A 26,377-nucleotide genomic window follows, 5' to 3' on the forward strand; every position below is an offset into this window, starting at 1 on the left:
CGCTGAGATCCACTACGATTCTTGGAAGACTCCTCACGATCATGCCCGCGACACCCAGCGAACTGTCGGCGACAGCCTAGTCGGCGACAGCCTAAAGTGGGACAGGCCCTTTAGAGACACAGCGCGGAAACAGGCCCTTTGGCCACCGAGTCCCCACCGGCCAGTGATCCCCGCATACTAACACTGCCCTACACAAGTTGGGAAAAATGTGGGCTGCCTGACCTGCTGAGTTACTCCAGCATTTTATGGGCACATATATATGTATGCATATATATTGCATATATATTGCATATATATGCATGTTTATATGTTAATTGTCCCTAGTGTGTGTAGGATAGTGTTAGTGTGCGGGGATCGCTGGTCGGCACGGACTCGGTGGGCCGAAGGGCCTGTTTCTGTGGTGTATCTCTAAGCTAAATTAAATTTCATTGGCTCACAGTGAATGGACTGCCATTGGGATGGCTGAGCGAGCCATGTAGTTGGAGCAGTGACTGAACGTAGTCTTCAGCAAGTGACCAACGACTGTAAACAACAAGCTCAACAGAGTACTGGCTGCAATGGAAGGCAGACTGGCTGTGAGCCTGCCAGCACTTGCACTCAACTGCTCGCAGAGACCAAATGAAATGCAGTGGAGATTTGTGAGACAGACACAGAATGCTGGAGTAACTCAGCGGGACAGGCAGCATCTCTGGAGAGTAGGAATGGGTGACGTTTCGGGTCAAGACCCGAAGGCCTAATGGGCGAATGGCCTAATTCTGCTCCTAGAACCTATGAACAAAATGCCAAGTAAAACTACTCTCTACTGCTTGTATCATAAGGTCATGCGATAGGAACAGAATTAGGCCATTCGGCCCATCAAGTCTACTCACCTTTCAATCATGGCCTATCTATCTTTCCCACTCAACCCCATTCTCCAGCCTTCTCCCCATAACCTCTGAGGGAAAGATAATCAAGAATCTATCTCTGCCTTAAAAGTATCCACTGACTTGGCCTCCTTTGTCTTCTGTGGCAAATAATTCGACAGATTCACCACCCTCTGACTAAAGAAATTCCTCCTCCTTCCTAAAGGAACGTCCTTTAACTCTGAGGCTGCGACCTCTAGTCCTAGACTCTCCCACTAGTGGAAACATCCTCTCCACATCCACTCTATCCAGGCCGCTCACTATTCGGTACGTTTCAATGAGGTCCCCCCTCATTCTTCTAAACTCCAGCGAATACAGGCCCAGTGCCGACAAAAGCTCATCATATATTATATGACCCTCCATCAACTAACATGGCTGCAATTAGGCGGTCACGGTGGCGCAGCGGTAGAGTTGCTGCCTTACAGCGAATGCAGCACCGGAGACCCGGGTTCCATCCTGACTACGGGCGCTGTCTGTACGGGGTTTGTACGTTCTCCCCGTGACCTGCGTGGGTTTTCTCCGAGATCTTCGGTTTCCTCCCACACTCCAAAGAAGTGCAGGTTTGTAGGTTAATTGGCTTGGTAAATGTAAAAATTGTCCCTGGTGGGTGTAGGATAGTGTTAGTGTGCGGGGATCGCTGGTCGGCGCGGACCCGGTGGGCCGAAGGGCCTGTTTCCGCGCTGTATCTCTAAACTAAACCAAACTAAACTATTGAACAATGCCATCAGTCACGTTTCCTAACTCTTTCCCCATTGCCCCCAACATCAAGTACCTCTCCAGCCCCCTTCTGAAAGTTAGATACAAAATGCCGGAGTAACTCAGCGGGTCAAGATTCAAGAGACAAGAGTGTTATATTGTCGTGTGTTCCAGAACCGGGGGCCACACAGTCCAAGAATAAAGGGGAGGCCATTTAAAACTGAGGTGAGGAAAAACGTTTTCACCCAGAGAGCTGTGAATTTGTGGAATTCTCTGCCACAGAGGGCAGTGGAGGCCAAATCACTGGATGAATTTAAAAGAGAGTTAGATAGAGCTCTAGGGGCTAGCGGAATCAAGGGATATGGGGAGAAGGCAGGCACGGGTTACTGATTGTGGGTGAGCAGCCATGATCACAATGAATGGCGGTGCTGGCTCGAAGGGCCGAATGGCCTCCTCCTGCACCTATTTTCTATGTTTCTATGTGTCCCAGATAGAACAATGAAATTCTTACTTGCTGCAGCACAACAGAATATGGTCAGGCAGCATCTCTGGAGAAAAGGAATAGGTTTAACCCAGACTCGCTACCACAGCCATGTGTGTTTTCTTGGCCTGCCTGCGCCTACGTTTTTGCATTTCTTTCATTTATTTGTTCTATATCTCTCTATATCACCGTCTATATACTTTGTAGCTTTGTAAGCTCCCTTTATGTGCGTACCTTGTGTATGCAAGCAAAGGTTCTAGGAGCAGAATGTGATATGTGACAATAGAATATTCATAAAGTATTCATTCATTCATTCATTCATTCATTCATTCATTCATTCATTCATTCATTCATTCACTCATATATCTCTCGTGTCCCGTTCCCCTGACTCTCAGTCTGAAGAAGGGTCCTGACACGAAACGTCACCCATTCCTTTTCTCCACAGATGCTGCCTGTCCCGCTGAGTTACTCCAGCACTCTGTGAAACGTCACCTATCCATGTTCTCCACAGATGCTGCCTGACCCGCTGAGTTACTCCAGCACTCTGTGAAACGTCACCTCTCCATGTTCTCCACAGATGCTGCCTGACCCGCTGAGTTACTCCAGCACTCTGCACCCCTTCTGAAAGCCTTCTGTTTCAACCTCACCTAAGGCAAGAAGATTCAGATCAAATCCAGTCTCTTCATAAAAAAGTTCCCCCTTGTCTCAATAGACAATAGACAATAGACAATAGGTGCAGGAGTAGGCCATTCAGCCCTTCGTGCCAGCACCGCCATTCAATGCGATCATGGCTGATCACTCTCAATCAGTATCCCGTTCCTGCCTTCTCCCCATACCCCCTCACTCCACTATCCTTAAGAGCTCTATCCAGCTCTCTCTTGAAAGCATCCAACGAACTGGCCTCCACTGCCTTCTGAGGCAGAGAATTCCACACCTTCACCACTCTCTGACTGAAAAAGTTCTTCCTCATCTCCGTTCTCACGGCCATCGTCTGTGTACTCATCAAATCATTGTTTGCGCGCAGCGGTAGAGTTGCTGCCTCACAGCGCCGGAGACCCGGGTTCGATCCCGACTACAGGTGCTGTCTGTACGGAGTTTGTACGTTCTCCCCGTGACCTGCGTGGGTTTTCTCCGGGTGCTCTGATCTCCTCCCACACTCCAAAGACGTTCAGGTTTGTGGTTAATTGGCTTGGTGTTTGTGTAAATTGTCCCGAGTGTGGCCACGTGGATAGGATAACGCTAATGTTCGGGGATCGCTGGTCGGTCCGGACTCGGTGGGCTGAAGGGCCTGTTTCCGCGCTGTATCTCTAAACTAAACTAACTGGGCACAACACTCTATCTTTCTAAACAAAGTGTAGCTGCAACCCACACTCTTGGAACGATTGCAGAAAATCTTTTCTCCAACCCTTTCTGAGATATTCACATTCTTCCTAAAGATACATGAACTGAGCTGATGCAAAGCTCAGGGTTGAGGCTTAGTGTGTGATTGTCGTGTGTCCAGCGACCAGCGATCCCTGCACATTAACACTATCCTACACACATTAGGGACAATTTACAAATGTTACAATTAACCAAAAACCTGCACGTCCTTGGAGTGTGGGAGGAAACCGGTGCACCCGGAGAAAACCCACGCAGGTCATGGGGAGAACGTACAAACTCCGTACAGACAGCACCCGTAGTCAGGATCGAACCAGGGTCTCTGGTGTTGTGAGGCAGCAACTCTACCGCTGCGCCACCGTGTGTATTCTGTATGATATTCTGTAAACAGAATAATCCCAGTTTCCCAGTCTTCCACATCACTAAACTTTCTCAACTCAACCACAATTAGTATCCAATGTCTAACTTGACATTGTTCCAAAGAGCGGCAGCCAGATATGGCCACATTAATCTCGCTGAGTTCTAAACTGCATGCTAGAGCGTTTTTCAAGACTTTCATTGTACCGGCACCTCACTACACATGTGCACAGACCAAAAACCCAAAGTGACTTGAGTTAACATCGTGGTTATTATCTATTAACAGAATTTTAATTAAATACTCGACCAAGTGGACCCATTGGGCCCAAACCTCTCCTGTATTGGTGCAGCACCCTCTCCCCCCCCCCCTACCTCCTTCCCCCCCTCCACCTCCCCTTCCTTCCTTCCTTCCCTCCCTCCCTCCTCCCCCTCCCTCCTCCCCTCCTCCCCTCCCTCCCTCCCTCCCTCCCTCCCTCCCTCCCTCCCTCCCTCCCTCCCTCCCTCCCTCCCTCCCTCCCTCCCTCCCTCCCTCCCTCCCTCCCTCCCTCCCTCCCTCCCTCCCTCCCTCCCTCCCTCCCTCCCTCCCTCCCTCCCTCCCTCCCTCCCTCCCTCCCTCCCTCCCTCCCTCCCTCCCTCCCTCCCTCCCTCCCTCCCTCCCTCCCTCCCTCTCCCCCTCCCATCTCCCTCCCTCCCTCCCTCCCTCCCTCCCTCGCTCCTCCTCCCTCCTCCCCTTACCCCTCCCCTCCCCTCCCCCCTCCACCCCCCTCCCCCTCCTCCTTCCCCTCCCTCCTTCCCCTCCCTCCTTCCCCTCCCCCCTTCCCCTCCCCCCCACTCCATCCCCCTCACCCCACCTTATCCCCCCCCCCCTCCCTCCCAAGGAGATAGATTTAAACTTTAAAATGTGAATAACTTTAAAAATATATCACCGATTTCAATGAAGCTTCTCCCATTAGCACCAAAGGGACGACGGTGAGTAAGGTGGGCCTAAAATTGTCACGCTGTCGTGTACCGTTTTGGCTGTAGTTCAGGAACAAACAAACAAACAAACGAGAGTTTTAGTATATAGATGTTGACACGTTATGTTTGGTCTTGGTAATCCGTGGCTTAGTTCAATGATTTCAGTGGTTAATGATCAATGGTGCTCTATTGTCACATGTGCAAACGCAAAGTGAAAGTCCTTTTTTGGCTGAAGATAGACACAAAACGCTGGAGTAACTCAGCGGGACAGGCAGCATCTCTGGAGAGAAGGAATGGGTGATGTTTCGGGTCGGGACCCTTCTTTTTTTGCATAGAGTTCAGTAAAGTCTTGCCGTACCTAAACACAAGCCCTGATTAGCCAAGGGTGCAGAAATCATCCACTGAGAACAAAAGCAAGAGACGCCATGTTTTGGTGCCACTTCCGAAGTCCAGTCCCCTTCGGATCTATACTTACATAGATACATAGACAGTAGGTGCAGGAGGAGGCCATTCAGCCCGTTGAGCCAGCACCACCATTCAATATGATCATGGCTGATCATCCACAATCAGTACCCCGTTCCTGCCTTCTCCCCTACCCCTTGATTCCGCTAGCCCTAGGTCTAGGTTTAGGTCTTATCTACTCCAGGTCTAATGAGTGGTGCAAGCTGTGGGTTTTCAAGCGGTTCTTTGGAATTCAGCAGTGAAGCTGAAGCAAGATGTGAGCCAGAACCCACAGATAAACCATCCAGCTCTTTCCAACCGTGGAAAGGCACACAGCCAACTTTGGGAGGTTCGGAGAGTTACGACACCCAAGCCCCTTGAAGCTCTGCCCCTTCAAGTCAGCGTGAGGCCCATTGTGCCTTTAGAGAGAGGCCAGTGTCAAGATTCAGGAGCGTTTCATTGTCATGTGTACCAGATAGAACAATGAGATTCTTACTTCAGTAGGAGAGTTCTCAGCCTCAGAGTGGAATTCTCAGCCTCAGAAGGCAGTGGAGGCCAATTCTCTGAATGCATTGAAGAGAGAGCTAGATAGAGCTCTTAAGGATAGCGGAGTCAGGGGGTATGGGGAGAAGGCAGGAACGGGGTACTGATTGACAATGATCTGCCATGATCACATTGAATGGTGGTGCTGGCTCGAAGGGCCGAATGGCCTACTCCTGCACCTATTGTCTTTTGTCTATTGTCTATTGTCTATTGTCTAATACAATATGTAAACATAGTGCACTATAAACAATATAATCAACGAGAGAGAAAACAAAGTTCAGTGTGTGTATATATACACAAACTCACAAATGCACATATATATAGATCACACACACACATACATATATATATGATCTATATATATGTGCATATATGTGTAAATATATACACACACTGAACTTTGTTTTCTCTCTCGTTGATTATATTGTTTATAGTGCACTATGTTTACATATTGTATTAGACAATAGACAATAGACAATAGACAAAAGACAATAGGTGCAGGAGTAGGCCATTCGGCCCTTCGAGCCAGCACCACCATTCAATGTGATCATGGCAGATCATTGTCAATCAGTAAGAACTGCAGATTGTGGTTTAAATCGAAGATGGACACAAAAAGCTGGAGTAACTCAGCGGGTCAGGCAGCATCTCGGGAGAGAAGGAATGGGTGACGTTTTGGGTCGAGAGGGAAGAGGGGCTTCCGGGGGAGTGTGAGAGGAGACGGGAGACGAGGTGATCACCGTGCGGTGAGGACTCCTCCACGTAGAAACAGGCGCGGAGGCGGAGGCGAGGGATGGAAAGTTCCACGTCGTGGCGGGCCTGGAACTTGTTGAGGTGGGAGTGGAGGGAACGAAAGTGAGGCTTCACGCACACACACGTAGACACACACAAAAACGAGCAACAATCGTGCAGTAACAACAAGAATAGTCTATGTGGTTCAGATCGTGTTTGAGTGCAGTGGAGGATGTGGGTGAATGACAACAGGATCAGCAGGGGGTCGAACAGTTCCGCTACGGTCCACATCTAAGAACTATTTCAACAGATTTAAAAATTCAATGCAAGGTTGGATGAGGACCCGTGTTGAAATGTTTCTATTTCACAAGTCCTTCATTTCTATAATGGCACTCACATGCCAGAGAATCTAAGGGGCCTGTCTCACTTAGGCCTTTTTTTAGGCGACTGCTGGTGACTGTCATAGTCGTAGCAGGTCGCTGAAACACTGGCGACTGGACCCCCCCACTACAACAATGTCTACGACAAGCTACAACAACCCACCACCTAGTCGACGTCAAGCTACGGCAAGCGACCGACAACCGGCGACCCAATCGTCACGACTTAGGACGTCCACCTACGACCGCACAGGCGGCAACCTACGACCGCACAGGCGACAACCTACGACAACCGAAGTCAACCCACGTCTACCTGCGACAAGCTACGACAAGCTACGACCGTGTTGGCGACAACTGAAGACAATTCACGCCATTTTCCCCTCCGGTTTTGACGCCGGTACCTGTCGCCGGGTGACATAGGTTGACGTAGGTCGTCGCCAATGGAATTCACCGAAGTCAGCACCGGCGACAACCTACGTCACCTGGCGACAACCTGGCGACAACCTACGACAGCGCCCCCGTCAGGAGACGTCAAGCTACCATCATTGGCGTCAAACCAACAGGCGCCGAAAATGTTTAAACATTTCAAAATCCAGCGGCGACCAGAAAAACGCTGCGACTCTTTGGAGACGACTCACGGCCGTACAGGCCTCACCCCGGCAACCGTGTGGGACAGCATCGTCGTCTGTAGTCGCCTAAACATCGCCTGAGTGGGACAGGGGTTTAAGCCTGTTCGGTAAGGCGCTATCTCGAAGGAGTTCAGCGGCAGCCAGCTGGTGAACAAGTTCTCCCTTCAAGCCAGCTGGTCATAAGGGCATAGATGGTAGGAGCAGAATTAGGCCATTCGGCCCATCAAGTCTACTCCGCCGTTCAATCATGGTTCAATCTCTCCCTCCTAACCCCATTCTCCTGCCTTCTCCCCATAATCCCTGACACCCGTACAAATCAAGAATCTATCAATCTATGCCTTAAAAATATCCACTGACTTGGCCTCCACAGCCTTCTCTGGCAAGAAATCCACAGATTCACCACCCTCTGACTAAAGAAATTCCTCCTCATCTCCTTCCTAAAGGTACGTCCTTTAATTCTGAAGCTGTGACCTCTAGTCCTAGATTCTCCCACTAGTGGAAACATCCTCTCCACATCCACTTTATCCAAGCCTTTCACTATTCGAGGTGAAGATGCCTGCGAGAATGATCGTGTAACAGTCTGACGTAGTTTAGTTTAGTTTAGAGGTACAGTGTTAAAACAGGCCCTTCAGCCCATCAAGTCCACGCCGACTATTGATTACAACTTCACTAGCACTATCCTACACACACTAGGAACTATTTACAATTTTTAACGAAGCCAATTAACCACAAACCTGTACGTCTTTGGAGTGTGGGAGAAAACCGAAGATCTCGGAGAAAACCCACGCAGGTCACAGGGAGAACGTACAAACTCCGTACAGACAGCAGCTGTGGTCAGGATTGAACCCGGGTCTCCGGCGCTGTGAGGCAGCAACTCTACCGCTGCACCACCTTCATGGAAGGAGAGCTGGAGTTTTTTCCATCAGGGGTCAGCAGCCAGTTATAAAACTTTGGAGCAATTCAGCAGGTCAGGCAGCATCCGTGATGGGAAATGGACAGGGATCGGGATTTAGGAAGGGTCTCGCCACAAACCTTGAAGGAAAGAAAACTCTAGATGCTGGTTTAAGTCACCGCCCCGCGCCTCACGTGACCTCACCCAGCCAGCGGCCACGTGCTCCCGCTCCACCAATGGCAGTGATGTCACCCTTTGTCCCGTATTTGGGAGTGAGGAAGTTGGCAACCCTATTGTTTAGCCCCATGGCATGGCCCCAACAGCCAAACTCCAGATCCTTTGCCAACTGTTCCAATGCCAGTATTGGAAAACTAAAAGTTTTCAAGAAGAAACAGATAAATCAAACATTCCAGGATTAAATCAAATCAAGTTTGGGTTTTCTTCAGCCAACTGTCTCGGCCAAACTTAAGTAGAGAGAGTGTGGCTGGACTTATTTTTAAGTCAATTTATGTTATTTGATCCTTAGGTTTGGTTTAAGTTTATTATTGTTAAGTGTAGATCATAAGGTCAAAAGAGGTAGTTGCAGAATTAGGCCATTTGGCCCACGGTGAGAAGGCGGGAGAATGGGGTTAGGAGGGAGAGATAGATCGGCCATGATTGAATGGGGGAGTAGACATGATGGGCCGAATGGCCTAATTCTGCTCCTATCACATGACCTTCTGACTACTGAACACAGATACGATCCTTACAATTGAGTTTGTGGTACTTTACAATGTGGTAATTTCTAATCTTGATAACATAGTGGTTAATTTCAATGAGCAAAGAGCCAAAATTGATCCATAGAACATGTAGGAAGGAACCCCAGACACTGGTTTAAACCAAAGATAGACACGCAATGCTGGGACAGGCAGCATCTCTGGAGGAAAAGAATGGGTGACGTTTCGGGTCGAGACCCTTCTTCAGAAACGTCACCCATTCCTTTTCTCCAGAGATGCTGCCTGTCCCGCTGAGTTACTCCAGCATTTTGTGTCTATCTTTGGATCCGTAGTATTGCAGGAGCTGATAGAGACCAGATCCAATTTGGGGGCAATAAATATACTGTGAGAGTCAGGAGGTCATAATGCAGCTTTATATGACTTTGTTTTGGTTACATCATAAGTCCATAAGTGATAGGAGCAGAATTGGGCCATTCGGCCCATCATGACTACTCACCCATTTAATCATGGCCGATCTATCTCTCCCTCCTAACCCCATTCTCCCGCCTTCTCCCCTTGGGCCGAATGGCCTAATTCTGCTCCTATCTCTTATGACCTTATGATCTGCACTTTACAATAATAAACGTAAACCATGCCTAAGAATGAAATAACATAAATTGACTTTAAAAGACGTCCAGCCACACTCTCTCTACTGAGGTTTGACCGAGACAACCGGCTGAAGAAAACACAAACTTCACTTGATTTAATCCTAGAATGTTTGATTTGTCTGTTTCTTCTTCATTCTTCTAGTTTTCCTCCCTCCGTCCCCACGTTTGGAGTATGATGTGCTTTTCTGGTCGGCCCGACATGCCGAGCGAGGATGTCGAGGCTTTGTGGAGAGTGTAGGAGGGTTGCTGCTTGGATTAGAGGGGATTAGCCACAAGAGGAGGTTGGACAAAACATGGACTGCTTTCTCCAGAGTGTCGGAGGAGTGAGGGGAGACTTGATTGGAGAGGCACGTTAAGAGACGAGTAGATGGGGTCGACAGTCAGAAACCTTTTAACAGGTTGGAAATGTCAAAGATTAGAGAGCATAGCTTTAAGGCGAAAGGGGGCAAAGCTTAAAGGGGATGTGAGGGGCAAGTTCTTTACACAGAGTGTGGTGGGTGCCTGGAAAGCAGATTAGTTCCAGGCAGATAGGTTTTAAGAGGCATTTAGACAGGCAAAATGATATGCATGGAACCGTGGGATCTGGATCACGTTGCAGGGAGAGAGGATCAGATTGGATCACGTGAAGGGAGATGAGTTTAGTTTAGCTGGGCATCATGTTCAGCATAGATGTTGTGGGTATGAAGGGGCTGTTCATGTACTGTACTGTTCTACGTTCTGTGTCCTGTGTCACCCGACAATTAAAGCAAGTTGAGTATATTGTTGCATGCACAGGCACAGTGAGCTACATTACAGTGAACGTTGTGCTTGCAGCAGCATTACAGGCACACGCACTCAGACACACATCACAGCATGGTTTGGGAACAGCTCCATCCAAGACCGCAAGAAATTGCAGCGAACTGTGGACACAGCCCAGACCATCACACAAACCAACCTCCCTTCCATCGACTCCATCTACACCTCACGCTGCCTCGGCAAGGCCAGCAGCACAATCAAGGACCAGTCTCACCCCGGCCACTCCCTCTTCTCCCCTCTCCCATCGGGCAAAAGGTACAGAAGTGTGAAAACGCACACCTCCAGATTCAGGGACAGTTTCTTCCCAGCTGTTATCAGGCAACTGAACCATCCTACCACAACCAGAGAGCAGTGCTGAACTACTATCTACCTCATTGGTGACCCTCGGACTATCCTTGATCGGACTTTGCTGGCTTTACCTTGCACTAAACGTTATTCCCTTATCATGTATTCATACACTGTAAATGGATTGATTATAATCATGTATTGTCTTTCCGCTGACTAGTTAACACGCAACAAAAGCTTTTCACTGTACCTCGGTACACGTGACAATAAACTAAACTGAAACACAGAAACTCAAATTGCACATGAATTGCACATTAAACCTGCAAGCTGAAAGAAAGGACTGTGCAGAACACAAGACATTATTCCAAAAGACAATTAGAAACAACATTAGCGATTACTGCTCCAATTGTTTGTGGAATTCTCTGCCTCAGAGGGCAGTGGAGGCCAATTCTCTGAATACATTCAAGAGAGAGCTAGATTGAGCTCTTAAGGATAGCGGAGTCAGGGGGTATGGGGAGAAGGCAGGAACGGGGTACTGATTGAGAATGATCAGCCATGATCACATTGAATGGCGGTGCTGGCTCGAAGGGCCGAATGGCCTACTCCTGCACCTATTGTCTATTGTTTGTTGGAGTAACTCAGCGGTTCAGGCAGCATCTCTGGAGAGAAGGAATGGGTGACGTTTCAGGTCGAGACCCTTCTTCAGACTGATGCGGACACAAGCTCTTCGGCCCACCAAGTCCTGGCCGACCAGTGATCCCCACACATTAACACTATCCTACACACACCAGGATCAATGTTTGCATTTACACCAAGCCAATTAACCTAGAAACCTGCACGTCTTTGTAGTGTGGGAGGAAACCACAGAATTCGGAGAAAACCCACGCGGTCACGGGGAGAACGTACAAACTCCGTACAGACAGCGCCCATAGTCGGGTTCGAACCTGGGTCTCCGGCGCTGTAAGCGCTGTAAGGCAGCAGCTCTACCGCTGCGCCACCGTGACGCCCTTCTTATAATTATAAATGGTAAAAATGTAAACGTTTTTTTTGAAAAAAGTTTTCAATAAAACTTTGGGCCAATTTTCGCTGTCAAGCTAAGTCTGGGGCTATTGGCAATTGGCCTTGTTATTCCCCACGTGCATTTGGTGAGAGATGCGAAACAATGTAAACTACAAATCTCTGAAGGAGTCAGACCAAATGGCATCATAAAGAAAACACGGTCTCACTCTCGTCTCCCCTGTGATACACAATCAATGCTCTGCAGCTATTTCTGTTCGAGTGTTTGTGAACTTAACTTACTTGCCTCTCAGCGAGCGTAAGTAATATTAAGCATTTGTTTACTTTTAATGACATGCTAAGTTTAAATAATTGCCAGAGGCTATTTGGGACTGAGCTATGTTTTTGCTCATATTTGATTTACACTCTTTGTTTTAAGATGCAATATTTTTAATGTGCAATTTATTTCCAACTTTATTTCTCATCCCGCACACAATTTGACATTGAACACAATCTTTAAGATTCATTCGAAGATGGGCTCAAAAAGCTGGAGTAACTCAGCGGGTCAGACAGCATCTTTTGGGGAAAGGGAGCAGGTGACATTTCAGATCGAGACCCCTCTTCAAATTCATCCCATTCTTTGTCCATTTCCTAGTCAGGAGATTAATTGCCCTCCTGTGGACAGAGTGGATGGAAAATCAGGATAAAATGGAACTAGTGTGAATGGGTGGGAATCCCACCACTGGTCACATCTTCCCATTCCCACTTCTTGCTGCCTTCTGTGGAAGCCGTTCCCTCTGCAATTCCTCAGTTTACATCCTTTCCCACCCAAACCAACCCCTCCCCAGGTACTTTCCCCTGCAACCCCAGGAGATGTAACACTTGTCCCTGTACCTTTAACTTTAGAGGAGGTAGTTGAGGCTGGGACTATCCCAATGTTTAAGAAACAGCTAGACAGGTACATGGATAGGACAGGCTTTGAGGGATATGGGTCAAACACGGGCAGATGGGACTAGTGTAGCTGGGACATGTTGGCCAGTGTGGGCAAGTTGGGCTGAAGGGCCTGTTTCCACACTGTGTCACTCTATGACCTCCTCCCTCACCTTCATCTAGGGGCCCCAGCAGTCCTTCCACATGAGACACAAGTTCACATGCACCTCATCTACTGCATCGGGTATTCCTGATGTGGGTTCCTGTACATCGGCGAGACCAAGTGTGGACCCGTCTGAAGAAGGGTCTCGACCCGAAACGTCACCCATTCCTTCTCTCCAGAGATGCTGCCTGACCCGCTGAGTTACTCCAGCATCTTGTGTAGACTGGGCGTCCATTTGGCCGAACATTTACGCTCGGAACGCAAAGGCCTGCTGGATCTCCCGGCTGCCAACCATTTTAGCTCCTCTTCCCATTCCCACACTGACAAAGACAAACCAAAGCCCCACGTCCACACTGCACCCCAGGTAGCTTGTCCACTATTACACTGGACAGCAGCCCTGTGCTGAAAGCTGCTCCCCAGGGTTAGTGGACAGGGACCCGGGATTTCTGGAATTAGTGGGAACTGAGGGAAAATGACGGCACGGTGGCGCAGCGGTAGAGTTGCCGCCTTACAGCAAACGCACTGCCGGAGACCCGGGTTCAATCCCGACTACGGGCGCTGTCTGTACGGAGTTTGTACGTTCTCCCCGTGACCTGTGAATTTTCTCTGGGATCTCCAGTCTCCTCCCACACTCCAAAGATGTATAGGTGTGTGTGTAAATTGTCCCTAGTGTGTGTAGGATAGTGTTAGTGTGCGGGGATCACTAGTCGGCACGGACTCGGTGGGCCGAAGGGCCTGCTTCGCGCCATATCTCTAAACTAGATTAACGAAACTAAACTAAACTAAGAAGCCGAGTTCAGCAATGGAGATCAAGATGCTTCATAAACAATAAGCTCTAATTATGTGGCAGAAACAATATAAATGTGATAGACACATGTGCTGGAGTAACTCAGCGGGTCAGGCAGCATCTGTGGAGAACATGGATAGGTGACGTTTCACAGAGTGCTGGAGTAACTCAGTGGGTCAGGCAGCATCTGTGGAGAACATGGATAGGTGACGTTTCACAGAGTGCTGGAGTAACTCAGCGGGTCAGGCAGCATCTGTGGAGAACATGGATAGGTGACGTTTCACAGAGTACTGGAGTAACTCAGAGGGTCAGGCAGCATCCCTGGAGAAAAAGAATGGGTGACGTTTCGGGTCGGATCCCTTCCCACTGCCTGACCAGCTGAGTTACTCCAGCACTTTGTGTCTATCTTTGGTATAAACCAGCATCTGCAGTTCTTTCTTTATGCAATATCAGTGGGATTCTTATAACATCAATAAAAGCACAGTTGAACCATTGACCCATTGAGCCATTGAACAATACCCCTCCAAAGGTGAGAAATGTCACTGCATGTGATGCCTCGTTTTACAGTGAGAGAGGCAAAGTTTATAGGAGATGTGCGTGGCAAATGTTGTTAGACAGAGGGTGGTGGATGCCCGGAGCATGCTGCCATGGGTGTTGGTGGAGGTAGGTATGATCAGTGTGTTTTAAGCTTTTAGATAGGCACGTGGATACGTAGGAAATAGAGGGATATAGATCATGTACAAGCAGAAGAGATTAGTTGAACTTGGCATCATGTTCATGTTTAAGTGTTCTAGGAGCAGAATTAGGCCATTCGGCCCATCCAGTCTACACCATTCAATCATGGCTGATCTATCTTTCCCTCTCAACCCCATTCTCCTGCCTTCTCCCCATAACCCCTGACACCCGCACTGATCAAGAATCTGTCAATCTCCGCCTTAAAGATATGTTCAGCACGGACATTGTGGGCCGAAGGGCCTGTTGCTGTGTTGTACTGTTCTAGGCTTTATTTCTACTCAATCCTAGAGTGCAGGGCGAAACTCTAACAGAGCAATGCACGGGTTTGCAACACATCCCTGAGACAATTTCATGAGCTGATTTGATGTTTTGGAGTAGCATCTAAACATTCCTTTCCTAGAATCTGACCGGCAGTTTACTCTAGGCTGACAGAGCTGCAAATACACAACTCATATCTTAGTCCACTGTCGGAGAGTGAAGTCACTTTGCCCTGAAGCACAGGCCTGTGCTAACGTCATATCTGGCATTCCGAATGTTTGGAAAGACGTAGGAATGTGTGAAATGCTCACAATTTGGATCCAGCAAAGTTGACGGTAAATAATCACACAAAAACCTCCACACTTAACACAGCCCGGTTATAATTTAGGGGATTTTGAAGGCCTGTGAAGGCCTGGTGTGCAGATGTAACACGTAAGATGGAATGAAACTACTTTCTCAGTGGACAATAATTAGGCCTCAATCCAACGGGTGAAAAGGCCCGACAGAATATGGCCACAAAGTTGAGATTTACAACACGTATTTCTGTTTTGGAGTTATGCAACATGGAAACAGTCCCCTCAGACCCAACTCGCCCATACCCACCAACGGCGGCACGGTGGCGCAGCGGTAGAGTTGCTGCCTCACAGCGCCAGAGACCAGGCTTCCATCCTGACTGAACTGAAACAATAAACTCACCTAACGATGAGTGCTCTCCGTACAGAGTTCGCATGTTCCCCCCGTGAGTGGCCTGCGTGGGTTTTCTCCGGGTGCTCCGGTTTCCTCCCACACTCCAAAAATATGCAGGATTGTAGATTAATTGGCTCCTGTAAATTGTCCCTGGTGTGTAGGGTAGAACCAAAAATACTAGAGGAGCTAGATGGACCACTCCGTTGAAATCGCCTATACTAAAGTGTAGTATGCAAAGGAGCGTAACGTCCGCCATTTTAGTAAGCAAAGCCCGCCATTCGCTCTGCCTCTCGCAGTGTAATCAGTGTTTTGGGGGAACAGTATGTGTGATGATACCATTAAAATGCAGAATATTTCTCATTTATCAACACAGATTTTTGTTATTTTTCTTTTAAAATGTTTCTGTAAGTTTCTGCCGACTAAAATGGCCGCCGTGACGTACTACGGTTTTTAGGGTCGAGTGGTCTCTCTTGCTCCTCTAGTATCTTTGGGTAGAACTGGCATACGGGTGGTCGCTGGTCAGCACAGATGGTGGGACGAAGGGCCTGTTTCCACTATGTCTAAACATAAAGTAAACAAGATACGGGCGGCACGGTAGCGCGGCGGTAGAGTTGCTGCCTTACAGAGAATGCAGCGCCGGAGACTCAGGTTCGATCCCGACTACGGGTGCTATCTGTACGGAGTTTGTACGTTCTCCCCGTGACCTGCGTGGGTTTTCTCCGAGATCTTCGGTTTCCTCCCACACTCCAAACACGTGCAGGTATGTAGATTAATTGACTGGGTAATATGTAAAAATTGTCCCTAGTGTGTGACAGTGTTAGTGTGCGGGGATCGCTGGGCGGTGAGGACTCGGTGGGCCGAAGGGATTGATTCCGCGCTGCATCTCTAAATCTAAATCTAAATCTAAATCTAAAATATCTATCTGCGCCTGTCCCACTGAGCCACGTTTGACCCATGCTCCTTTCTCCGTCCTTGTCCAAGTGTTGTCTAAACGCTGTAACTGTACCGGCCTCTGCCACCTCTTTGACATCTCATTCCATACATTTGCCACCTGTGTGAAAAACCTGCCCCTCACGGCCTTTTGAATCATTGCCCTCTTAGTCTAAGAAAATAACTGCAGATGCTGGTACGAATCAAAGGTATTTATTCACAAAATGCTGGAGTAACTCAGCAGGTCAGGCGGCATCTCAGGAGAGAAGGAATGGGTGACGTTTCGGGTCGAGACCCTTCTTCAGACTGATGTCAGGGGGGCGGGACAAAGGAAGGATATAGGTGGAGACAGGAAGATAGAGGGAGAACTGGGAAGGGGGAGGGGAAGAGAGGGACAGAGGAACTATCTAAAGTTGGAGAAGTTGATGTTCATACCACTGGGCTGCAAGCTGCCCAGGCGAAATATGAGGTGCTGTTCCTCCAATTTCCGGTGGGCCTCACTATGGCACTGGAGGAGGCCCATGACAGAAAGGTCAGACTGGGAATGGGAGGGGGAGTTGAAGTACTCGGCCACCAGCCCTCTTTAGTCTAGAGATACAGCGTGGAAACAGGCCCTTCGGCCCACCGAGTCCGTGCCGAGCAGCGATCCCCGCATCATACACCCACTAGAGCCAATTTTTACATTTACCAAGCCAATTAACCTACAAACCTGTACGTCTTTGGAGTGCAGGAGGAAACCGAAGATCTCAGAGAAAACCCACGCAGGTCACGGGGAGAACGTACAAACTCCGTACAGACAGCACCCGTAGTCGGGATGGAACCCGGGTCTCCGGCGCTGCATTCGCTGTAAGGCAGCAACTCTACCGCTGCACCACCGTGACCGCCCACTCTTATCTTGATCCTAGGCCTGTTCTGAAGAAGGGTTTCCGACCCAAAACATCACCTATTCCTTTTTCTCCAGAGATGCTGCCTGACCCGCTGAGTAACTCCAGCATTTTGTGCCTGTCTTCAGTACAAGCCAGTATCTGCCCTCTAGTTTTAGAATCCACTCCCCTGGGGAAAGATTCTGACTGTCCACCTTATCTGTTCCCTTCATGATATTATTAGCATCTGTAAGATCACCCCTCAGTCCTGTGTTCCAGTCTCTCTTTATAACCCAAGCTGTCCAATCCCAGTAACATCCTTGTGAAACCTCTCTGCATCCTCTTTAGTTTAATTGCATGCTACCTACAGGATGTTGACCAGACCTGGGGCACACAGTATTCCAGGTGTGGTTTCACCAGTGTCCTGTACACCTGTAACATGCCCCATCAGGTAAAGGTGTGTACCATATGCCTTCTCCACCACCTTGTCTACCTGTGTCGCCACTTTCAGGCAACGTTGCACTTTTACTCTGAGGCCTAGTTGTTCCACAACACCTCCTCCAGCCCCACCTCTCACTTTTGCAGCTCTGTAGGACATTGTTTCGGCTGCATTTGGAGTATTAAGTGCAGTCCTGATTGCCCCATTACAGGTAAGATTTAGACTAGAGATTAGAATTTCTCTTTGGACTTTCGACTTTAGAGATACAGCCTGGAAACAGGCCCTTCGGCCCAATGACTCTCTCCGACCAGTATGCTAGCGTTGTTCTACACACTAAGGGCAATTTACAATTTTACCGAAGCTAATTAATCTACAAACCTGTACGTCTTTGGAGTGTGGGAGGAAACCGGAGCACTCGGAGAGAATCCATGTGGTCACGGGGAGAAGGTACAAACTCCTTACAGACAGCACCCGTAGTCGGGATGGAACCCGGGTCTCTGGCTCTGTGAGGCAGCAACTCTACCGCTGCGCTACCATGCCACCACCATGTGCACATAGAGGCTTTGGAGTGGGTGCAAAGGAGATTCACCAGGTTGCTGCCTGGATTAGAGGTTTCAGCTACAGAGAGACTTGGGTTGTTTTCTGTGGAAAGTCAGAGGTTGAGGGTAGACTTTAGTTTAGATTAGTTTAGAGATGTGGCGCGGAAACAGGCCCATCCACCCACAGAGTCTACGCCGACCAGCGATCCCCGCACACTAACACACACTTGGGACAATTTGCAATTATACCAAGCCAATTAGCCTGCAAACCTGCACGCCTTTGGAGTGGGGGAGGAAACTGGAGCACCTGGAGAAAACCCACACAGGTCACGGGGAGAACGTACAAACTCCGTACAGATGGCACCCGTGGTTAGATCTAACCCGGGTCTCTGGTGTTGTAAGGCAGCAACTCTACCACTGCGCCACCGTGCCGCCCATACCTGATAGAGGTATATAAAATGATGAGAGGCATAGATGGGTGGAGAAGTCTAACACGAGAGGGCATACGTATAAGGGGAGAGGGGAAAGGGTTAATGGAGATGTGAGGGACAAGCTTATTTCACAGGGTAGTGGGGATCTGAGAGCATTGCCATGGGGTAATGATGGTGGAGGCAGGTAGAATAGTGACGTTTAAGAGGCTTTTAGATAGGCATTTGGAAGAGCAAGGAATAGAGGGAAAGAAAAGTGCAGATGTTGGTTTAAATCAAAGGTAGACACAAAATGCTGGAGCAACTCAGCGGGTCAGACAGCATCTCTGGAGAGAAGGCATGGAGACTGAAGAAGGGTCTCGACCCGAAACGTCACCCATTCCTTCTCTCCAGAGATGCTGCCTGTCCCGCTGAGTTGTTTCGGCATTTTGTGTGTGCCAAGGAAAAGAATATGGATCATGTGCAGGCAGATGAGAGCGGTTTAACTTGACATCATGATCGGCATAAACATGGCGGGCTGAAGGGCCTGTTCCCTTGGCTATCCTGTTCCATGTTCTATGTTCTATGTCCAAGTCCTGCCCTGGTTTCATTTCCCTCAATGAATCACTGCAGACTGCCCTGAGTCACATTCCATCAGAATCATGTGTCATCTCATCCAATGTTCATTGAACACTTTCCCATTTGATTCCTGTTGTAATCTGAGTCAAGGGTGGCACAGTGGTGCAGCGGTAGAGTTGCTGCCTCACAGCGCCAGAGACCCGGGTTCCATCCTGTCTGTACGCAGTTTGTACGTTCTCCCCGTGACCTGCATGGGTTTTCTCCGGGAGCTCCGGTTTCCTCCCACACTCCAAAGACGTTCAGGTTAGTAGGTTAATTGACTTAGTATAAATGTAAATTATCCCTCGTGTGTGTGCAGGACAGTGTTAGTGCGCGGGGATCGCTGGTCGGCGCGGATCAATTGGCGAAGGGCCTGTTTCCGCAGTATTTCTCTAAAAGAACCTTCTTCACTGTCCATACCTACATCTTTGTGTAATCCACATACTTACCAATCCCCACACCTACATTGCCATCCAAATCATGAATAAAGGTGGTGGTTATTGGAGGTTGTAACGATATGGGGGATATTAAGTAGAGGGATTCTAGACGTCTATTTGGAAGTTGTTAGCTTGATTTGTTCAGACGATATAAATAAAATGCATTATATCATTTTAATAGAGGGATGAGTGAAAGTCTAATTGCTTGATTCAATAAGGTTATTTCATCAGGTTGTTCATGACTCGAGCACGTACAGAGTCATAGAGAGGCAAAGAGCAATACAACACAGAAACAGGCCCTTCGGCCCATCACATCCATACTGACTGTCATAGTCCCATTTATACACATCGGTCCATAACCTGTTATGAATACGATCTGACTATCTTCTTCCGTCCCTCCCATGGCATTCCCGGGATAGTGATGCTGAGACACAGCAAGGAATCTGACCCAAGGTAGGCACAAAACGCCGGAGTAACTCAGCGGGACAGGCAGCATCTCTGGAGAGAAGGAATGGGTGACGTTTCGGGTCAAGACCCTTCTTCAGACTGAGAGTCAGGGGAAAGGGAAACGAGAGATATAGACGGTGATGCAGAGAGTTGTAGAACAAATGAATGAAAGATGTGCAAAAAATGTAACGATGATCAAGGAAACGGGCCGTTGTAGCTGTGGGCTAGGTGAAAACGAGTTACAGACAATGAGACTCAACAAGATGATAGTGAAGCTGGTACCACTTGGGTGGGGGAGGGACAGAGAGAGAGGGGGAGCAGGGGTTACTTGAAGTTGGTGAAATCAATATTCTGAAATATGAGAGAAATCAATGTGTCTGAAGAAGGGTCACCCATTCCTTCTCTCCAGAGATGCTGCCTGACCCATTAAGTCACTCCAGCATTTTGTGTCTACCTTCGATTTAAACCAGCATCTGCAGTTTTCTTTCCCTCAGTGTTCTTACCGCTGGGGTGTGAGCTGCCCAAGCGAAATATGAGATGCTGTTCCTCCAATTTGCATTTAGCCTCACTCTGACAATGGAGGAGGCCCTTCTGCCCACCGGGTTCATGCTCACCCATTGATCACCCAAACTAGATTCATCCCATTTTGGACTCTTCCCATGTTCTTGCTCCCCCGTTCACTCACAGGGCCCTGGTTACTGTGTGTGACAGGGTGCCAGTTACCAAGCTTCAACTGACCAAGGTCTCCTCTCTGCTGCATTCAAGAGACAGCTGGATAGAATGCATTCAAGAGAGAGCTGGATAGAGCTCTTAAGGATAGCGGAGTCAGGGGGTATGGGGAGAAGGCAGGAATGGGGTACTGATTGAGAATGATCAGCCATGATCACATTGAATGGTGTTGCTGGCTCGAAGGACCGAATGGCCTCCTCTTGCACCTATTGTCTATTGTCTATTGTCTATTGCTACCGATAAACTCACAGCGTCACTGGAAAGTGTATTAAAATCCAGTGTGAGGTATTTAAAAAAAAGGTGATTTAGAAACATAGAAACATAGAAGATAGGTGCATTCGGCCCTTCGAGCCAACACTGCCTTTCATTGTGATCATGGCTGATCATCCACAATCAGTAACCCGTGCCTGCCTTCTCCCCATATCCCTTGATTCCACTAGTCCCCTAGAGCTCTATCTAACTCTCTCTTAAATTCATCCAGTGATTTGGCCTCCACTGCCCTCTGTGGCAGAGAACTCCACAAATTCACAACTCTCTGGGTGAAAAAGTTCCTTCTCGCCTCAGTTTTAAATGGCCTCCTCATTATTCTAAGACTGTGGCCCCTTGTTCTGGACTCCCCCCAACATTGGGAACATTTTTCCTGCATCTAGCGTGCCCAGTCCTTTTATAATTTTATACGTTTCTATAAGATCCCTCTCATCCTTCTAAACTCCAGTGAATACAAGCCTAGTCTTTTCAATCTTTCCTCATATGACAGTCCCGCCATCCCAGGGATCAATCTCGTGAACCTACGCTGCACTGCCTCATTTACAAGGATGTCCTTCCTCAAATTACCAAAACTGTACACTGTTTCATTGTGAGTGGGAATAATATCGAACTGTCTGGAACATTGTCTGGATCGACAAGGCCAGTGGCCTGATGGTGTGGGATGATTACAGTTCACTGTTCCTGCTCACTATCTCATGCATGTTGTACAAGCTCACTGTCACAACTTGCCAGCACCGTTTTCAAAGTGTTAAAGGAAGGTAATAAAACTCAGTTTAGTTATTCGGTGGGCAGAAGGGCCTGATTCCATGCTGTATCTTTCAATCAAATATAGGTGCAGACTGCCAAATCTGAGCTAAAAACAGGTAACATTGTAAATACTCAGCAAGTCAAGCAATAGTCGTGGCGAGAGAAACAGACTTAATGATTTACATTAACGGTAATAATGTTATTGAAAATCCATCACCAATTTAACAATAAATCATGTACCGAGTTATAGTTATGCATCCACTCTATCCAGGCCTTTCACTATTCCAGAACCAGGGGCCACACAGTCCAAGAATAAAGGGGAGGCCATTTAAAACTGAGGTGAGAAGAAGGTTTTTCACCCAGAGAGTGGTGAATTTGTGGAATTCTCTGCCACAGAGGGCAGTGGAGGCCAATTCACTGGATGAATTTAAAAGAGAGTTAGATAGAGCTCTAGGGGCTCGTGGAATCAAGGGATACGGGGAGAAGGCAGGCACGGGTTACTGATTGTTGATGATCAGCCATGATCACAATGAATGGCGGTGCTGGCTCGAAGGGCCAAATGGCCTCCTCCTGCACCTATGTTTCTATGTTTCTATGGCTATAGGGTAGAAGCTGTTCCTGAACCCGGACGTTACAGGTTTCAGGCTCCTGTACCTTCTTCCCGATGGCAGGGGTGAGATGAGAGAGTGGCCAGGGTGGTGTGGGTCTCTGATGATGCTGGCTGCCTTATTGAGGCAGTGACTCCAGTAAATAACTTCGATGGTGGGGAGGGTCAGTACCCGTGATGGACCGGGCAGTGTGGGGTGGGGGGGGTTAGTGTGTGATGGACCGGGCAGTGTGGGGTGGGGGGGGTCAGTGTGTGATGGACCGGGCAGTGTGGGGTGGGGAGGTCAGTGTGTGATGGACCGGGCAGTGTGGGGTGGGGGGGTCAGTGTGTGATGGACCGGGCAGTGTGGGGTGGGGGGGTCAGCGTGTGATGGACCGGGCAGTGTGGGGTGGGGGGGTCAGTGTGTGATGGACCGGGCAGTGTGGGGTGGGGGGGGGGTCAGTGATGGACTGGGCAGTGTGGGGTGGGGGGGGTCAGTGTGTGATGGACCGGGCAGTGTGGGGTGGGGAGGTCAGTGTGTGATGGACAGTGTGGGGTGGGGGGGTCAGTGTGTGATGGACCGGGCAGTGTGGGGTGGGGGGGTCAGTGTGTGATGGACCGGGCAGTGTGGGGTGGGGGGGTCAGTGTGTGATGGACAGTGTGGGGTGGGGGGGTCAATGTGTGATGGACCGGGCAGTGTGGGGTGGGGGGGTCAGTGTGTGATGGACCGGGCAGTGTTCACAACTTATTGCCGTCTTCCTCGCACCTGGGCGTTCACGTTGCCAAACCAGGCTGTGATGCAACCAGTCAATATGCTCTCTACTGTACACCTGTAGAATCCTCTCTGACGTACCAAAACTCTGCAATCTTCTCAGGTAGTAGAGGCCAGTGGGTCAGACAGCATCTCTGGAGACAAGGAATGGGTGATGTTTCAGGTCGAGACCCTTCCCGAGTCTGAAGAAGGGTCTCGGCCCGAAATGTCACCTTTTCCTTTCATCCAGAGATGCCGCCTGACCCGCTGAGATACGGCAGCTTTCTGAGTCTACTGTAAAGTGTTGTTACCCCTGGAAGCCTGCCCGCTGTATGTTCATCACCTGTCAGAGCATCTGGGTTTAAATAAGAGCTGCAGTCAGATCATAGCCACAGTAAACTACGCTTTGATGACTTTAGTAAAGTAGCAGGGACAGGATTAGCAGACACAAGGCACACTCTGTTACACAGGTGGGTATCTGGTGGCTTCCAATGTCTGACACAGGTTTAGAGCAGCTATTTATCGTCATAGTCAGAGAGTGATACAGGGTGGAAACATGCCCTACAGCCCAACTTGCCCACACCGGCCAACAATGTCCCAGCTACACTAGTCCCACCTGCCCGCGTTTGGTCCATATCCCTCCAAACCTGTCCTACCCATGTTCTTTATCCAACTGTTTCTTAAACGATGAGATAGTCCCAGCCTCAACTACCTCCTCTGGCAGCTTGTTCCATACACCCACCACCCTCTGTGTGAAAAGGTTACCCCTCAGATTCCCATTAAATGTTTTCCCCTTCACCTTGAACCTATGTCCTCTGGTCCTCGATTCCCCTACACTGGGCAAGAGACTCTGTGCATCTACCCTATCTATTCCTCTCATGATTTTATATGCTCATGATTTCTCAGCCTAGATCCTGTATAAAAGGACACTATTGATGGGCACCGTAAATGGACAGAGTGGGCAGACTGTGACGTTGAGTTGAGTTCAGTGTAGTTTGTTGTCACGTGTACCGAGCTACAGTGAAAAGCTTTTTGCTGCGTGCTAACCAGTCAGCGGAAAGACAAAACATGATTACAATCGAGCCGTCCACTGTGTACAGATACATGATAAGGGAATAACGTTTAGTGCAAGGTAAAGCCAACAAAGTCCGATCAAGGATAGTCCGAGGGTCTCCAATGAGGTAGATAGTAGTTCAGCACTGCTCTCTGGTTGTGGTAGGATGGTTCAGTTCCCTGATAACAGCCGGGAAGAAACTGTCCCTGAATCTGGAGGTGTGCGTTTTCACACTTCTGTACCTCTTGCCCGATGGGAGAGGGGAGAAGAGGGAGTGGCCGGGGTGAGACTGGGCCTTGATTGTGCTGCTGGCCTTGCCGAGGCAGCGTGAGGTGTAGATGGAGTCAATGGAAGGGAGGTTGGTTTGTGTGATGGTCTGGGCTGCGTCCACAAATTGCTGCAATTGTGAGCTGATATCGGTGCCTTTAATGTAGACTGTCAAGACAGCTCATTGCATCTGTTAAGCACACACCATACACACACACACACACACACACACACACACACACACACACACACACACACACACACACACAGACAGACACACACACACACTCACACACACAGACACCCCACACACATACACACACACACACACACACACACACACACACACACACACACACACACACACACACACACACACGCACACACACACACACACACACACACACACACACACGCACACACACACACACACCCCACACACACACACACCCCCCCCCACACCACACACGCACACACACACACACACCCCACACATGGGGAGAAGGCAGGAGAATGGGGTTGGGAGGGAGAGATAGATCAGCCATGATTGAATGGCGGAGTAGACTTGATGGGCCGAATGGCCTAATTCTGCTCCTATCGCTTAGTGTATGATCATGATCTTATGACGATCACCCCTCGTTCTCCAAGGAATAGTCCCAGCCTGCACAGCTCGGATCATCGAGCCCTGGCAACTTCCTCAGCGTTTGAAAGTTTGCTCTCAAGGCAGCAAGGCTGTCTGTCGACTGCAGGATTTACTGAACTGGGAGTTTGAACGTTAACAAGTCACGAGAAATGAAATCTCTAGACGACATGAACGTCCTTGATTAGCATTTTGGCTTCCATGAGGAAAGGGTTTGGATAAATGTTTGAGCTGTGTGTCTCTGGAGCACGTCCAAGTTGAGCAAGTAATGGGATTTCTCATTTTGATTCCAATATAAATTACAATCAAAGAGGATGCTTTATTTGACTTAGACCTATCCAGATTAATCACACAGACAAAAGCGAGCTGGGGTAGTGCAAATTGCAAATAGACAAAAAACAATAAATCCCGCATTTCATTGACAGGCTTTCAAACTAAATTCCAGTGAGCTTATTTCAAACAAACAAAATCCATCATAGATGGAGTTGGCACAGAGAGGGAGGAGGGGGGGGGGGGGGTAAAAGCCAAACCATCCCTCAAACCAAGATCAGTCCTGAAAGAAACGCAACTTTTGGACAAACTACTTCACAGGACTGTGTTCAGTTTAGTTTTAGTTTAGAGACACAGCGTGGAAACAGGCCCTTCGGCCCACCGAGTCCGCACCGCCCGGCGATCCCCGCACACTAACACTATCCTACACACACTAGGGACAATTTACATTCATACCAAAGCCAATTAACCTACAAACCTGTACGTCTTTGGAGTGTGGGAGGAAATCGAAGATCTCGGAGAAAACCCTCGCAGGTCACGGGGAGAACGTACAAACTCCGTACAGACAGCGCCCGTAGTCGGGATCGAACCGGGTCAGTGGCGCAGGAAGGCAGCAGCTCTACCCGCTGCGCCACCGCGCCGAGAAGCCTTTTACACAAAGTTGTGGGTGCCTGAATGCGCCAGCATTTTGTGTCTGTCTTCGGTGTAAACCAGCATCTGCAGTTCCTTCCTAGAGCCATACTCTTGTCTGTTCTCTGCTGCTGTAGAAGAGCTGAGCCTGGCTCCATTTACCAGCTCGGTTTTTCAAACGTAAGGTTCCGTGAAGGGATTCTCACAGGTGGGATCACAGATACACAGCTAGAAATGGTCTCAGTGGCATGAACTGTTTAGTTTACAATACAATACAATATATCTTTATTGTCATTGTACCCAGGGGTACAACGAGATTGGGAATGCGCCTCCCATACGATGCAATAATTTAAGTAATTTAGACAGCAGCAACCCA

General features: G+C 48.8%; 1 protein-coding gene across 4 annotated transcripts in view; it reads left to right on the forward strand.

Moving 5' to 3' along the window:
* Nucleotides 1–26,377, forward strand: part of LOC144611698 (gremlin-1-like) — an 86,409-nt gene that overhangs the window by 55,938 nt on the left and 4,094 nt on the right. The window contains exon 1 of one of the 4 annotated variants that reach the window (XM_078430925.1): nucleotides 688–786. The exons of 2 other annotated variants lie outside the window; for them this stretch is intronic. In XM_078430925.1, coding sequence (XP_078287051.1) covers nucleotides 737–786 — 50 coding nt within the window. In that variant the 5' untranslated portion in view covers nucleotides 688–736. Of the gene's footprint in view, nucleotides 1–687; nucleotides 787–4,681; nucleotides 4,783–26,377 lie in introns of those variants that run through there. One more of the 4 variants, XM_078430926.1, reaches the window with a different exon arrangement.

This window comes from Rhinoraja longicauda, chromosome 41 (assembly GCF_053455715.1).
Source record: "Rhinoraja longicauda isolate Sanriku21f chromosome 41, sRhiLon1.1, whole genome shotgun sequence".
Lineage (NCBI taxonomy): Eukaryota > Metazoa > Chordata > Chondrichthyes > Rajiformes > Arhynchobatidae > Rhinoraja > Rhinoraja longicauda.